General features: G+C 43.4%; 1 protein-coding gene across 1 annotated transcript; it reads right to left on the reverse strand.

Annotated features, from left to right (window-relative positions):
- Positions 1-8891: 8891 nt before the first annotated feature.
- LOC120647910 (macrodontain-1-like) lies at positions 8892-10030 on the reverse strand. Its single transcript, XM_039924718.1, has 2 exons — positions 8992-10030; positions 8892-8908 (listed from the first exon to the last, which is right to left on the reverse strand). The coding sequence occupies exons 1-2, from the start codon at positions 10028-10030 to the stop codon at positions 8892-8894; spliced, it is 1056 nt and encodes a 351-aa protein (XP_039780652.1).
- Positions 10031-12662: the final 2632 nt, after the last annotated feature.

Genomic DNA, 12662 nt, shown 5'->3' on the forward strand with positions numbered 1-12662 from the left:
GAAGATCAAGCTGTCAAAGGACAGCACTGCCCCCTTGGTGGACGCCACGAGCTACCGGAGCATCGTCGGCGGGCTACGCTACCTCACACACACGCGGCCGGACATTGGGTTCGCCGTGGGGTACGTGAGCCGGTTCATGGCGGAACCGCGGGAGGATCACCTCGCCGCGGTCAAGCATCTGCTCCGCTATGTGGCGGGGACGCGCGGCTACGGGCTCATCTACCCAAGGAGGAGCAGGGGAGAGCTGGAGCTGATCGGTTTCAGCGACAGCGACATGGCGGGCGACGTTGATGGACGGCGGAGCACGACTGGCGTGCTCTTCTTCCTTGGAGCGTGCCCGATCTCCTGGCAATCGACGAAGCAGAAGGTCGTCGCGCTAAGCACTTGCGAGGCAGAGTACATTGCGGCGGCGACGGCATGTTGCCAGGGAGTTTGGCTGGGGAGGCTGCTGGCAGAGCTCACCGGAGAAGACGCTCGGGCACTCGTCCTGATGGTGGACAACCAGTCCGCCATTGCCCTTGCCAAGAACCCCGTCCACCACGACCGGAGCAAGCACATCGACACCAAGTTCCACTACATCCGTGACTGCGTCGATGGTGGACAGATCAAGCTCGAGCATGTCGAGACTGCTCGACAGCTCGGTGACATCCTCACCAAGCCACTTGGGCGCGTTCGACTCACAGAGTTGAGGACCAAGATTGGAGTTGAGGAAATCAAGCAAGAGCAATGCGATTAGGGGAAGATTTGTTAGATAATCACCATGCTCTAGCTTGCTCTCTTTCATTATAGTAGTAGTAGCTCTACCTCTTTGACCTGCCGTGGCTTGCCACTTGATTTTGAGCGGCAAAGACTAGTGAGCATAGTTGCAGCTGCTAGTAGCAGCATGGCAGCAGTAGCAAGTAGTAGCAGCAGCAGTAGCAAGTAGTGTTAGAAGCTGCAAAGCACTGTAAGGCCATACCTTGTAAATGACTCACCTTGACTTGGTTGTGTATAAAGGAGAGAGCAGCTGCAGCTCAGTGGTTCAAGCAGCTCCACTGCCGTGTGTGCTCTTCCTGAGCTTCTTCTTCCTCTCCCCTTCTTCTTCTCCACCTGCAAGAGTGAGTGAGTGTGGTTAGGGAGTGCCAACAGACTGCAACAACTATGAAGTGCCTTCAGCCCATCATAGTGCAGGTTGCAGTTTCTTCTTCGTTGGTTCCATGTACACCTTGATGATGCATGATTAATCAGAAGGTACTATTTCCTTTTGTCCTACTTTATGCATAAACTTAGGATATGCAACCACTCTTAAAATATTTGTTTTGACTTTTGGTTTCTTTCCTATTCCATATCCTGTGTATCCTTAACTTATGGCCATTTTATGATCAGTGTGATATTTAACATTTAAGTGTGTAATAGTGAATTAACTCGATACGTTGTAGAGGTCTGATATAGTCATATATAGTTAGTTACTTGGACCTATTGCTGATTAAGGTTAATAATTGACTTTCCTCACTTCTATATTCAGCGTCACATGGTCATAGTGCACTTCAGCTGTGAGTTTCCATGCCATTATCAAAATGTCGTAATGATGTATATGTGAACATCTCTATATTTTATATTTTTATGTTTAGCAGAAGAAAAGTGCAGGGCATTTCAGTAGCATCTAATAGCCTATTTCTATCGCTGTTAGCAAGAATTCTGCTGACTAAGTTCAAAAAATTAATTGTGCCCTTAGCTCTTCGATCAGCCTATGTTTAGCAGAAGAAAAGTGCATGCCATTTCAGTAGCATCTAATAGCCTATTTCTATCGCTGTTAGCAAGAATTCTGATGACTAAGTTCAAAAAATTAATTGTGCCCTTAGCTCTTCGATCAGCCTACTTTTGCTATGTTTGTTTTGGTCAGGTTTTAATCTCATGAAAAATGATTAAAAATATGTACTTTTTCTTTGCACTCCTTCTAACAAAACTGACAGATGATCAAAAGTGTGGAATGATCGAACCAATAGCGATCCTTATTCATCGTGATTGTGATGTAGTTATTTTGGACTTTGTGAAGCTTGGTTTCATCCCTGAAGGGGTTAGTTTGGATCCTACCTTGCCTGTACTGGCCAAGGTTTTTTATCAGGGATTAGAAGGAGGCAATGCCAACAATATTAACTTCAGAAGACCACAACAGTCTTATATCAGTGAAGATAAGACCAACAATATTAACCAAATCTTATGTTCGTGATGAAAAAGAAATTTCAGAGATTCTGAGTTCAGGTATCCAACCTTTTTTTACCTCTTGAGCTTTGCTGCAATAAATAGGAAGAGCCTTCAGCCCTTCATGGTGCAGGTTGCAGTTTCTTCTTAGTTGGTTGCAAGTACACATTGATGATGCATCAGTAGTTGCTATTTGCTTTTGTCCTACCTTATTCAGGCATCTACGATATGCAACCAGACTTAAAATATTTGGTTTGGCTTTTGGTTTCTTTCCTTTTCCATATCCTGTGTATCCTAGCTTAGGGCCATTGCTTCGATTTGCTACGTTTCTTTCTATCTATTCTATTTTGTGTGCTTTGGAGCCTTTCTACTGCTTCACTGTTGCCATATTTATCGGATGTTTTTTTACAAAGCACAATAACAAAGTGCTCCTTTCTTATCTTGGTTTATATAGGATAATGGTCCTATATTGTATCTGCGTCGTGTCAGGAACGATAGCATGGAAATTCCTTTTTTGAGGGAAAGCACACACTCATCTTATACATCATTGGCTATGCTCACTGTGAATTCAGTCTGATGAGCTTTTCTAATGATTTAGGCAGCAGCTTGCCCAGCAATGGTACCATATGCGTGTCCGCTGCACCTTGCCGATTCTATCACCATGACCTTGGCACTCGGAAGGGAGCTGACAAGTAGTTGTTGTTGTTGAAAGAAGAAAGGTTGGGATAATGCTTCTGCTTTGAGCTGCATTGAATAAATTATTTCTGCACTCCATGACCTTGTCAGATACTGTTGTTAGCACTTGGGCTTCTTACAGATTAACATTTCTTCCTCATGGATGTTTTAGCTTCATAGGACCCTCCCGGGGAGATAGCTGGGATGACCAGCAGTGTTGGTGAGGCCTCAGTGTTGGCACCTCGGTTAATTTGAATCTGTCATGTGATTCCTGGTTGCGGCATGTGCTGTTTTGGTAGGTTTCATTTGTCTACTATTATTTATGCATTTTACCTTTGCTTGTTTCAGTTTACTTTTCATGCTTTGTGCTAAGCGTAATGATTTATGAGCAGTCTGTGAGAAAAACACACTCTAATAGTGCTTGGGCGGCCTGTTGAAAATACTGCATGTAGAGACAGTTTTGGACTCATCTTGCATTGGTTGCTCGTTGGAAGGAATTTTAATAAAAGGAGGTTGCCTGCATAGTTAATCATCATTGGTCAGTGATGGATTACAATTTGCTTACCTTGGGTGCCGTCATACTATAACTATCTTGCTGGATAACACACATGAAACTGAGCTTATGCATCCTAATATTAATCCTATGACCTATCTTGGAAGGGGTGTCTCCTCCAACCAACCACTCCTAAAATTAACTGTACTTTGTTTTTGTCATTCATCTTAATGTCATCGTGGTCATGTACATTACATATATCATGTGGTTAACTGTATTGACTGGAAATTGTTACTTGCTTATTGCGAGACTACTTTTAGTACATAGAAACCATGGTTATGGCAGCTACTTAAACACCAGTATCTGCATGTAGCATTTCTATGCAGATACTGCGGAAAGGAAGTGTTAGCAGTTCTATCAATGCTGTTCAGTTAGGCCGACAGATGAATCATCCTTATGTTTAGACAGTTAAGTCTCCTTCCTGACTTTGGTTGGGTTAATCTATCATTTTTTTGTTTAGAGGTCCAGGTAAACAAGGCATGCCTTACGTCCGTACCTTTGTACCATTCATTTTTTCATGTATGATATTATTTTAACCCTTTGCAAGCCCAATGGTGGGAAGGACTTAATAAAGCAAATGATACTTTTACCTTCAGTTTTAAATTTACTATGACTTCCTGAGATTATGCAATCTTCCACCATTTTCAAAATTGTTACATGGACTGCTTGCCATCATGTTCTTATATATTCAGGTCAAAATCATCAGTTTGGAACACATTTCAGCCACTGCAGAAGTAGTGATGAATTGATAGAACAAATAGTATAGGCCCTTATGTGTTCAAGTATAATTGATCTGCCAACCTTTCCCATTACTCATATAACTTTTTATTTGGGTGGGTAGCTAATTGGCACATGGCGGCCATAAGATACAGTTTTTAGGCTCATGCATATATCGTTCGATAGGTGTCAGCTAATCGGTAACTGCCAATCTCCAAATTTGTTTATATACCATTCGATAGACGACTACCACATGATTTCTGATCGTTTTTCTTAATTATTAAACTTTCACCTCAGCTTGCTTCGCTTGCTTCAAATATATTGTGATCTCCTACTCGAATAAGATATGCTGATTATTAGGATCTGATAACCAAGTGCTTGTTGTAAACTTTCAGATCTGTCCATGCATGCTTCTCAAGTCAGGAACAAGATCTTACTAATGCCATCAGCGCTTATGAAATCACCAGCAAATTTGGCCTGCACTCTCTGGACCAGCATCCAGTACTGGTATGTTATCTACATGGTGCAGTACTGCCGCTTAAATCAGATATTGCACCACAGAGGGAGCAATCTCATGTTTGTAATGAAAAAGACAATTCAGAGATTCTGAGTTCAGGGATCCAACCCTTTTTTTAACATCCAAGTTTGGCTGTAATAAATCTGAAGTGCCTTCAGCCCGTCATAGTGCAGGTTGCAGTTTTTTCTTAGTTGGTTCCAAGTACACCTTGATGATGCATGATTAATCAGAAGGTGCTATTTGGTTTTGTCCTACCTTATGCATGAATTTAGGTTATGCAACCAGAATTAAAATATTTCTATTTACTTTTGGTTTATTTGCTTTTCCATATCCTGTGTATCCTACCTTATGGTCATTGAGAGACCAGATAAATGCTTGATCAGTTTGGTTACTTCTTTTCTCCGGTTCAGAAATCTTGGTTAATGAATACGTATCGGTTTTACCCTTTTGTTTCAGATTATTTTGAGTCTGCTGCTATGTTTGCACAGTCAAGGTGGTGGTCAGGATATGAAAAAAAAAAGGTTAGCCTCAAAATTGTTTGCCTACATGAGATTGCTTCCTCAAATGGTCAAACCAACTTTTAGGTTCGAGTTATGCGAATATATGCTTTCCGCTCAGTAGATTTGCTAACTAATTATGGACCAACAGTTCCTGTTGCATTGCCACTTCGATTAGTTCTTCTTGCGCCAGCATTTGGATTATCGTCTATGCTTCTCGTATTGAACATGATCTTTCACATATCTGAAACTACCATTAAAGATTCGGGTGCTTTATTTATGTGCTTTACCAATATAAAGTCAAGCTATTCGTGAAGTTCAAAACCTGTCACAGGATATCACTGACAACCTCCAGGTTCCTACTGTTAGAGCCTTGGATTCAGTTTAATGAGTAAGTCATCATCCAGAGTTTATCAGGATATCAATAACAGTTTGTGGGTTTAATGAATATTGATATAATGTTCCATTGTCAGTATGGTCTTTGCATATCTGCTGCCTCTCGAGCTAATTTATGTAATCTTTGCGCATGCTTATTGGCCGGTAACATAATCTCACCTTCATCAAGGGCAATTGATGTCATCAACGTTCAGGTTTATAAGAGCGAATGAGCAAACAAATAAAAAATAAGATATCTTTTTCTGGTTCATGAATACAGATATACGGTGAAATAGGATTTACTTTATTTTATCCTCCATCTGAGTGTTAGGTTTTCAATTACCTTTATTTTTTCTCTATGACTTTCTATCTACATTTTCACTGCTTTCCTTGCTTTCTTTCGATCACTTCAAAAATATGATTTTTCGTTCTTTTACTAGGCACAAGCTGCACACCGGGAAAGTTTTGTCTAGCTTTTGCATTTGTAAGCGTACTGGAGATCACAACTTATTCTTATTATCCATGATCGCTGCGAAAAACGGGCGGATGAAGACCCGTATACCAGACCCATGCGCTTCAGTTATGTGATTGGCTTCATGCCTCTGTTTCAGGTGATGATATTTGTTCACGTCACATTTATTTGACAGCTTTCCCTTCAGTATAGGAGCTGATGCTTTGAAAAATTGAACTTGATAGCCTGCTTCCTTCGCAGTTAGCATATAAACGTTACCTCTATTCCTGTATTTAGTTCAGCTTCCTTTTGTCAGTTTTCAGCCCTGCATATCTTATTTTGGATTTGTGAGTCCTCATCCAGCAGTTTCTTTTCTCCTTGCCAAGATGTATAAATAGACAGAGCACGAGCACAGTTGAATATATTCTCAAATATATAATACATCCATTTATTTGCCATAGCAATATATGTCCATTCTTTATTAACAGAACAAAATTTGCATAGAAATGCACGTCTCTACATTCATTGCGAGGCACTCAGGTACTTGCTGGTGGCATGTTAGGTTGCTGATTACTGAGTCTACCAGCTACATCTTTCTCACCGATAGCTGGGATGTTTGAGGCAGTGACGGCCATTTGATAGAAGCCGACGATGGTAGCTAAATCTATTCTATTCTATACTATAAAGATAAAATACAATTAAAAACTTTTTTCATCCAATTTGGGCCCGCTGTACCCCTCACGGTGGGCCCGCCTGTCAGGGCCGAGGAGGGTGGGAGGGGGTGGAGACCCATAGAAATCGCGAGTTGGAGCGTGTTTCTGCTCAAAACTAATTGTTTTTCTCACCTGTATCGATGGCACCCGCCCGCGATATCTAAAATCACCGGTTGCAAAGGGGATGACGCCGGCGAGGGCATCGAGTCTACTGGTTCGACAACCGCGGCGTCGGCCGCAGCTCCGTGCCCCCGAACAAATCCTACTGCTCGTGAGTTTCCGCTCCCGATCTTCTCCCGCAGATCCAGTTCCCCGCCGACCCAGCCAGTAGCCCCGCCTCCTCCCTCCTGTTCTCCCCATCGGTGTCTCCGTCCCCCGGCCGCTGCCTGGCGTGGAGTGCGGATCCACCCGAACCCGGAACGATTTCTTCATTCCTTGCAGATCTTGCTTGGACGAGCCATTCTCTCTATTCCACGGAATATCGTCCTCTGCGCTACCGCCTCTTGAATCTGAGTCGCTCGTGCTCACCGATCCAGTTGTTTGTTGCGGATTCATTTGCGCACCTGGTTTAGAGAATTAGAGTGCGGACATAAGCTTATTTCTATTACCATCATCAGAATGCTGACGAATTTGCTACTGGAGGTTTAACTGAACGTCTGAACCTAACCATATTTTATTTTTCGTCAATGAATCCGTCTCAGACATGGCAATGCGGTCAAAATTGTGAAATCTGATGGGTTTTATTTCGTTCACTTTGTTGGGTGTACCTACTCAACCAATTTTTGGCGCCACTGTCTGACTGCTGATACCCCCTTTCTCTCTGTGGCCTGACACTCTGATGAACCACGCTTGCAGTGATTGAAGCAGGAGGCACCAGGAGTTAATCGCATATCAATGCCCCAGATCGCTATGAGCGCCTTGTCGTGCCTGAGGGCACCAAGAAGTGAGTCCTTCCCCAGACCTCTTTGTCTAGGTTAAATTTGCTTGCTATTCACGCCTCTCACGTTCGCCGCTAGGCCAGAGTTTCAGCAGGTGCACAACACGAGTCAGTATAATCAATCTGTCATTATATTGGAGTTTTCATTAGTATTGTATTAACGTAAAGCACGTGCGTTCACGCACGGGCCACCTTGCTAGTGGAACAAAAAATGTAGTCTACAAAGAAGTTTTGTTTCTGTATGACATATTAAAATTCCATAGCAGCGACACACTTCTTTCGAAGTTCTGTTACTGTATGACATATCTATTCAGTACTAAACTTATGTAGTCTCAACATGTAATATATGTACCCATCCTTATTTTAATGCGCTGTAAAATATACATAATGAACTGCGTTACAGCCCGAGTTGAAGTATTTCAGTTACTTTGTATGCCATATCTATATTAAACACGCCTCCTTGAGCTTATTTTCATACAAAGATTTCACACATATATATCTGTCTACCCCTGTGCCTCCATGGTTGTGCGCAATCCACTAGTATCATAACCAGAAGAATGAACAAGCACAACAGCACCTTCAAAGACCAGCTCATGCTAATACTCCTTGTTATGTATAGCCAACTAATGGTAATATATCCTCTGATGTATAATTAAACTTATCCGTACTGCTATTAAGTGTAGAACGACATTTGTATGCACCACCTTGTTTATCTTTTATCTATCAGAACACAGTCCTGAACATTCAGCAAGGGCGTGCGCCCGGCTACTAGTTAAGAATATGAAGCCGCACGCGCCCGGCTACTAGTTAAGAATATGAAGCAAGTGTAGAAAAATGGCTCTGAAATTTCTTCAAGTGGATCATTATTACTCTGAAGCTGCGTCAATCCGTTAGAAAATAGTGGTTTTGAGTTTTCTTATCTGTGGTTAAATATTCAACACTACTCTGAGGAAAGGTGTGTGATGCCCTCTTACAAATTTTCATAAAAACACTGCATGATCTTAACATTCTGAGCTTGAGTTGCTGATGATGCACAACACGTGTTGTTATATTTTTGCTTGCACGTATGTAATTCAGTTCCACTTACAACTCCATTGACTGATGGATTAGCGATTAGTTAATTCATGAGAAGCCAACATCATAGTCATAGGTAAATGGGCCGAGCCGGCTTATGGGCTGAAAACGTAAATGAATATATAGTATAGTAATACTAAGTAGTCACCAGCTGTGACAATGGGCCGTCGTCGTCCGACGTTCTCGCGGTTCTCGTACTGGTCACACTGGCACGGAACCTGCATTTGCAACCAAGGAGGTAATCAACAAAAGTGAAGCCAGGCCACTTGTACAAAACTTATATACAGTATACAGTACATACCAGCATCGACAAATATGGGATTGCCAATTTGGCCGACGTTGACCTCGGCGTTGATGTTTATGTACCCCTTGTCGCCCCCCCACGAGTTCTTCACGATCCAGAATGGGAGGCCGAGGTCGTCCATGTCGTAGCCGACAATCAACACCGCGTGGGAGACGGTGGTGCTGCCCGGGCCGTAGTACACGGAGCCATCGGAAGTCGGTTCCCAATGATAGAAGTCGGCGTCCAGACCGATGCCCACCGATACGGGCTGGAGGTAGACGGCAAGCTTCAACTCGGTCGCGTTGAAGCTCTGGATTCTCCACCAATTCAAGATGGTCGCGGACCAGTGGAACTTGTGATGGTCGCATTGGGACTGGTACCCCATGTATGGGTAGTCCGAGTCCAATGGGATTCCGCCAAGCTTCTGGATGAGATTCAGAGCATGTACCCTGCTTCCGCCGGAGCAGTCGCAGGACTTGTCGATGTACTCGGAGGTGCAGTCAAGCAGATACTGCGGCGAGAGAGAGACAGCCGCGGACTGTGTCTCGATGGCGTGGGCGCCTTCCACGGCACCAGCTGCGGCGAAAGCCCAGCAGCTTCCGCACTGGCCCTGGCGCTTCACGTCAGTGACTGCAGTGGGCTTTTCATCCCTCCAGTCCACCTTGCTCCAGTCCAGCTTGCTGGGGAGCGTGGTGGCGGGACTGACAGCGGCTCGCTTGGCGGCCATGAGCTCGAGGTCGATGACCTCCATCTCCTGATCCGGGGGACAGGGGTCGGCGGCACACTTCAAGCAAGACTGTGGGGCGAGCTCGTCGAACGATCGGTCGCCGAACACGTTGAGTGCCATCGGGCGCCCAGAGTGTCGCTGCTTGGACCAACGCCACTGGACGTTGGCCTTGAGCGCCGCGAACCGGCCGGGCTCGCGCACCACCTCGTGGTACGCAGCCCAGCGCCCAAACAGCTCCCAGAGAGCCTCCTCAGACTCTATGTCGTCGGCGGTGAAAGTGAATGCGGCGTCCACCGTGGCCACCAGGGCCACGAGGAGAGCTTTCTGCATCTTAATTGGAGAGCTAAGGTGGGTGTACTGGGTTGTGCGGTGTCTCAACCAAGGAGGAAGGAGGTGGAAGGAGTCTCGGAGAGGAACATTCCTCTACTTATAGGCTACTTGTACCCATCGACCCCATCGATTGCCTTGACCTTGGCACAAGCCGAACAGGCCCTTCCGGCCCACGGCCCAGTGACTTATCTATCCAGCGGTTGCTTCTCTGCCAGTACCAAGTACTGCTAATCCAGCGGTTGCTTCTTTGCCAGTTTTCTGCTGTTGTTTGCTAATTACATTGCAGACATGTGGTTGCTCCAACTGGGTGCTACCTTAATTATATTTATACTCTATTCCAGGTTTCTTGCCAAGTTCATTCTCCATGTATCCAGTAACACTTTCGTCTGCACACTTCCTTCTTGACAAATATGCTGGTGCAGTCTCAGTTGCAGCTGGTGGAGTGATCCTTGGTTGGCCTTTCTCAATTTTGGTTTTCCTCCCTGTCACACTTCCTTCTTGAGAAATATGCTGGTGCAGTCTCAGTTGCAGCTGGTGGAGTGATCCTTGGTTGGCCTTTCTCAATTTTGGTTTTCCTCCCTATTACTGTTTAAGTGTTTATTCTCTAATCAGAGGATCTTTTAGAAGGGTTTTTCTATCTGGATTTTGACTTCACTGTGCTTTCTTGTAAGTAAATCCCTCACAAATTCACTGTTTACAATATGTATGAGTTTGACTGATCATGGCAAGTTTACGCTAGGTTCTTTCGTTTGTTGCTGATTACTACTGCTATATATGGTCGATTGACATTCTCGGTGTTCAAAATCTTCTGAAATAGAAGGTTCTTGGTGGTGGCGAAAGTCACTTGTATGGAACCGAGGGCCTTTCATTTTACTTCAGGAATGGATTCCATAATTTAAATTTTGCCTTCATCCTGGCTCTTCTTTTCTTGAGGGTTGTACCATTTGCTAGAAAGAAATATGCTCCTGATTGATCTACTGATAGTTGTCTCTCCTGTCTATATCTGGTTGGCTTACATGACTTTGCAGCCACACAAAGAAGAAAGGTAAGAAGCAATTTCGCAATATGCACATGTGATCGGTTGAACTCTCGAACATGCAATATAATATAGGGAAAAGTCTTCTTTTGATCTTTTCTGCAGAACATCTTCCTGTATGAAGATTATGTAGTAGAGGCTAGAAATATTATTTCTCTTTGCCTATGAAACTAGCATATGATCAAGTACTTGTATCTAGTTAACATTATCTCTCTGGTGTCCCTTAGAATCCATTATTTCCCTCAACTAACCAGTTTGAACTTTTTATATTACACTTTAAACACAAAAAGAAGGAGCCCTGTATTTTGTTTTGACCTACATTTTCTAAGTCGCTGTTTTAATTTGTTTAGCTTACTTGTATTGCTGCTGGCAAGTTTTGCTTATAAGTTGAATTCACAGGATTTCAAATAGGATAGCCTTTAAATCCACTTAAATTAGACCACATCAGCCATGTATCCTTTGTGCTATGTTGCAACCATTTTGACTAGTTATTACTACTGAATAATGCTGAGAGTTGGTTTTTTTTATGGAACAATGCTGAGAGTTGTGTCATTCCCTTTCCTCGATCGATCCTTAAAAAAAGAACTCTTCCCCCTTTCGGTCTCTCTTCTCTCTCGATCTCGCTCCGGAACTAGAAAGTAGAAACACAATGCGTCGTGGGCGCAGGGGATAATAGGAGACGGCCGTGGTAGGACATCGATTTTAACTTGGGACAAAAAAAAAGGCTTTGCTGTTTGATTTTGACTTTCTGCAAAAATGTCTATTGCAGTTCCGACTTTACTCTTCGGTCATAATTGTACCTTTTCTTTCATGCTCTTGTAGCTGGGCCTGCTTCATTCACTAATCTTTGGTGAGCATAAGGTTCGTAGTTTCTTGCTCCTTTGGTTTCTTCACATCCTTATCTCTTCACCCATTCGTGCTTACTAATGATATCTCATCTATTCTGCTGTGAAAGTTCGTGTGTTCAACTCAGTGACAATCTTTCTTGGTCTCATTACCGAAACTGTTCTGGTGGTTGCTCTTTCAAGAAGATATGGGAAGCGACTTGCTTGTTATATTCTTGCAATGCTATGCTTATCTAGCGGTTGCTTCTTTGCAAGTACCACTATGCTTATATATCCAGCGGTTGCTTCTCTGCCAGTACCAGTATGCTTATCCAGCGGTTGCTTCTCTGCCAGTACCAGTATTCTTATCCAGCGGTTGCTTCTTTGCCAGTTTTCTGTTGTTGTTTGCTAATTACATTGCAGACGTGTGGTTGTTCCAACTGGGTGCTACCTTAATTATATTTATACTATATTCCAGATTTCTTGCCAAGTTCATTCTCCATTTATGCAGTAACACTTTCGTCTGCACACTTCCTTCTTGAGAAATATGCTGGTGCAGTCTCAGTTTTGCAGCTGGTGGAGTGATCCTTGGTTGGCCTTTCTCAATTTTGGTTTTCCTCCCTGTTACTGTTTATTCTCTAATCAGAGGATCCTTTACAAGGGTTTTTCTGTCTGGATTTTTTACTTCACTGTGCTTTCTTGTAAGCAAATCCCTCACAAATTCAATGTTTACAATATGTTTGTGTTTGACTGATCATGACAAGTTTATGCT

Source organism: Panicum virgatum, chromosome 9K (genome assembly GCF_016808335.1).
Source record: "Panicum virgatum strain AP13 chromosome 9K, P.virgatum_v5, whole genome shotgun sequence".
Classification (NCBI taxonomy): domain Eukaryota; kingdom Viridiplantae; phylum Streptophyta; class Magnoliopsida; order Poales; family Poaceae; genus Panicum; species Panicum virgatum.

Bases quoted from the DNA above. Each gene is read 5' to 3' on its own strand.
- LOC120647910 (XM_039924718.1), bottom strand. From the start codon at position 10,030: ATGCAGAAAGCTCTCCTCGTGGCCCTGGTGGCCACGGTGGACGCCGCA.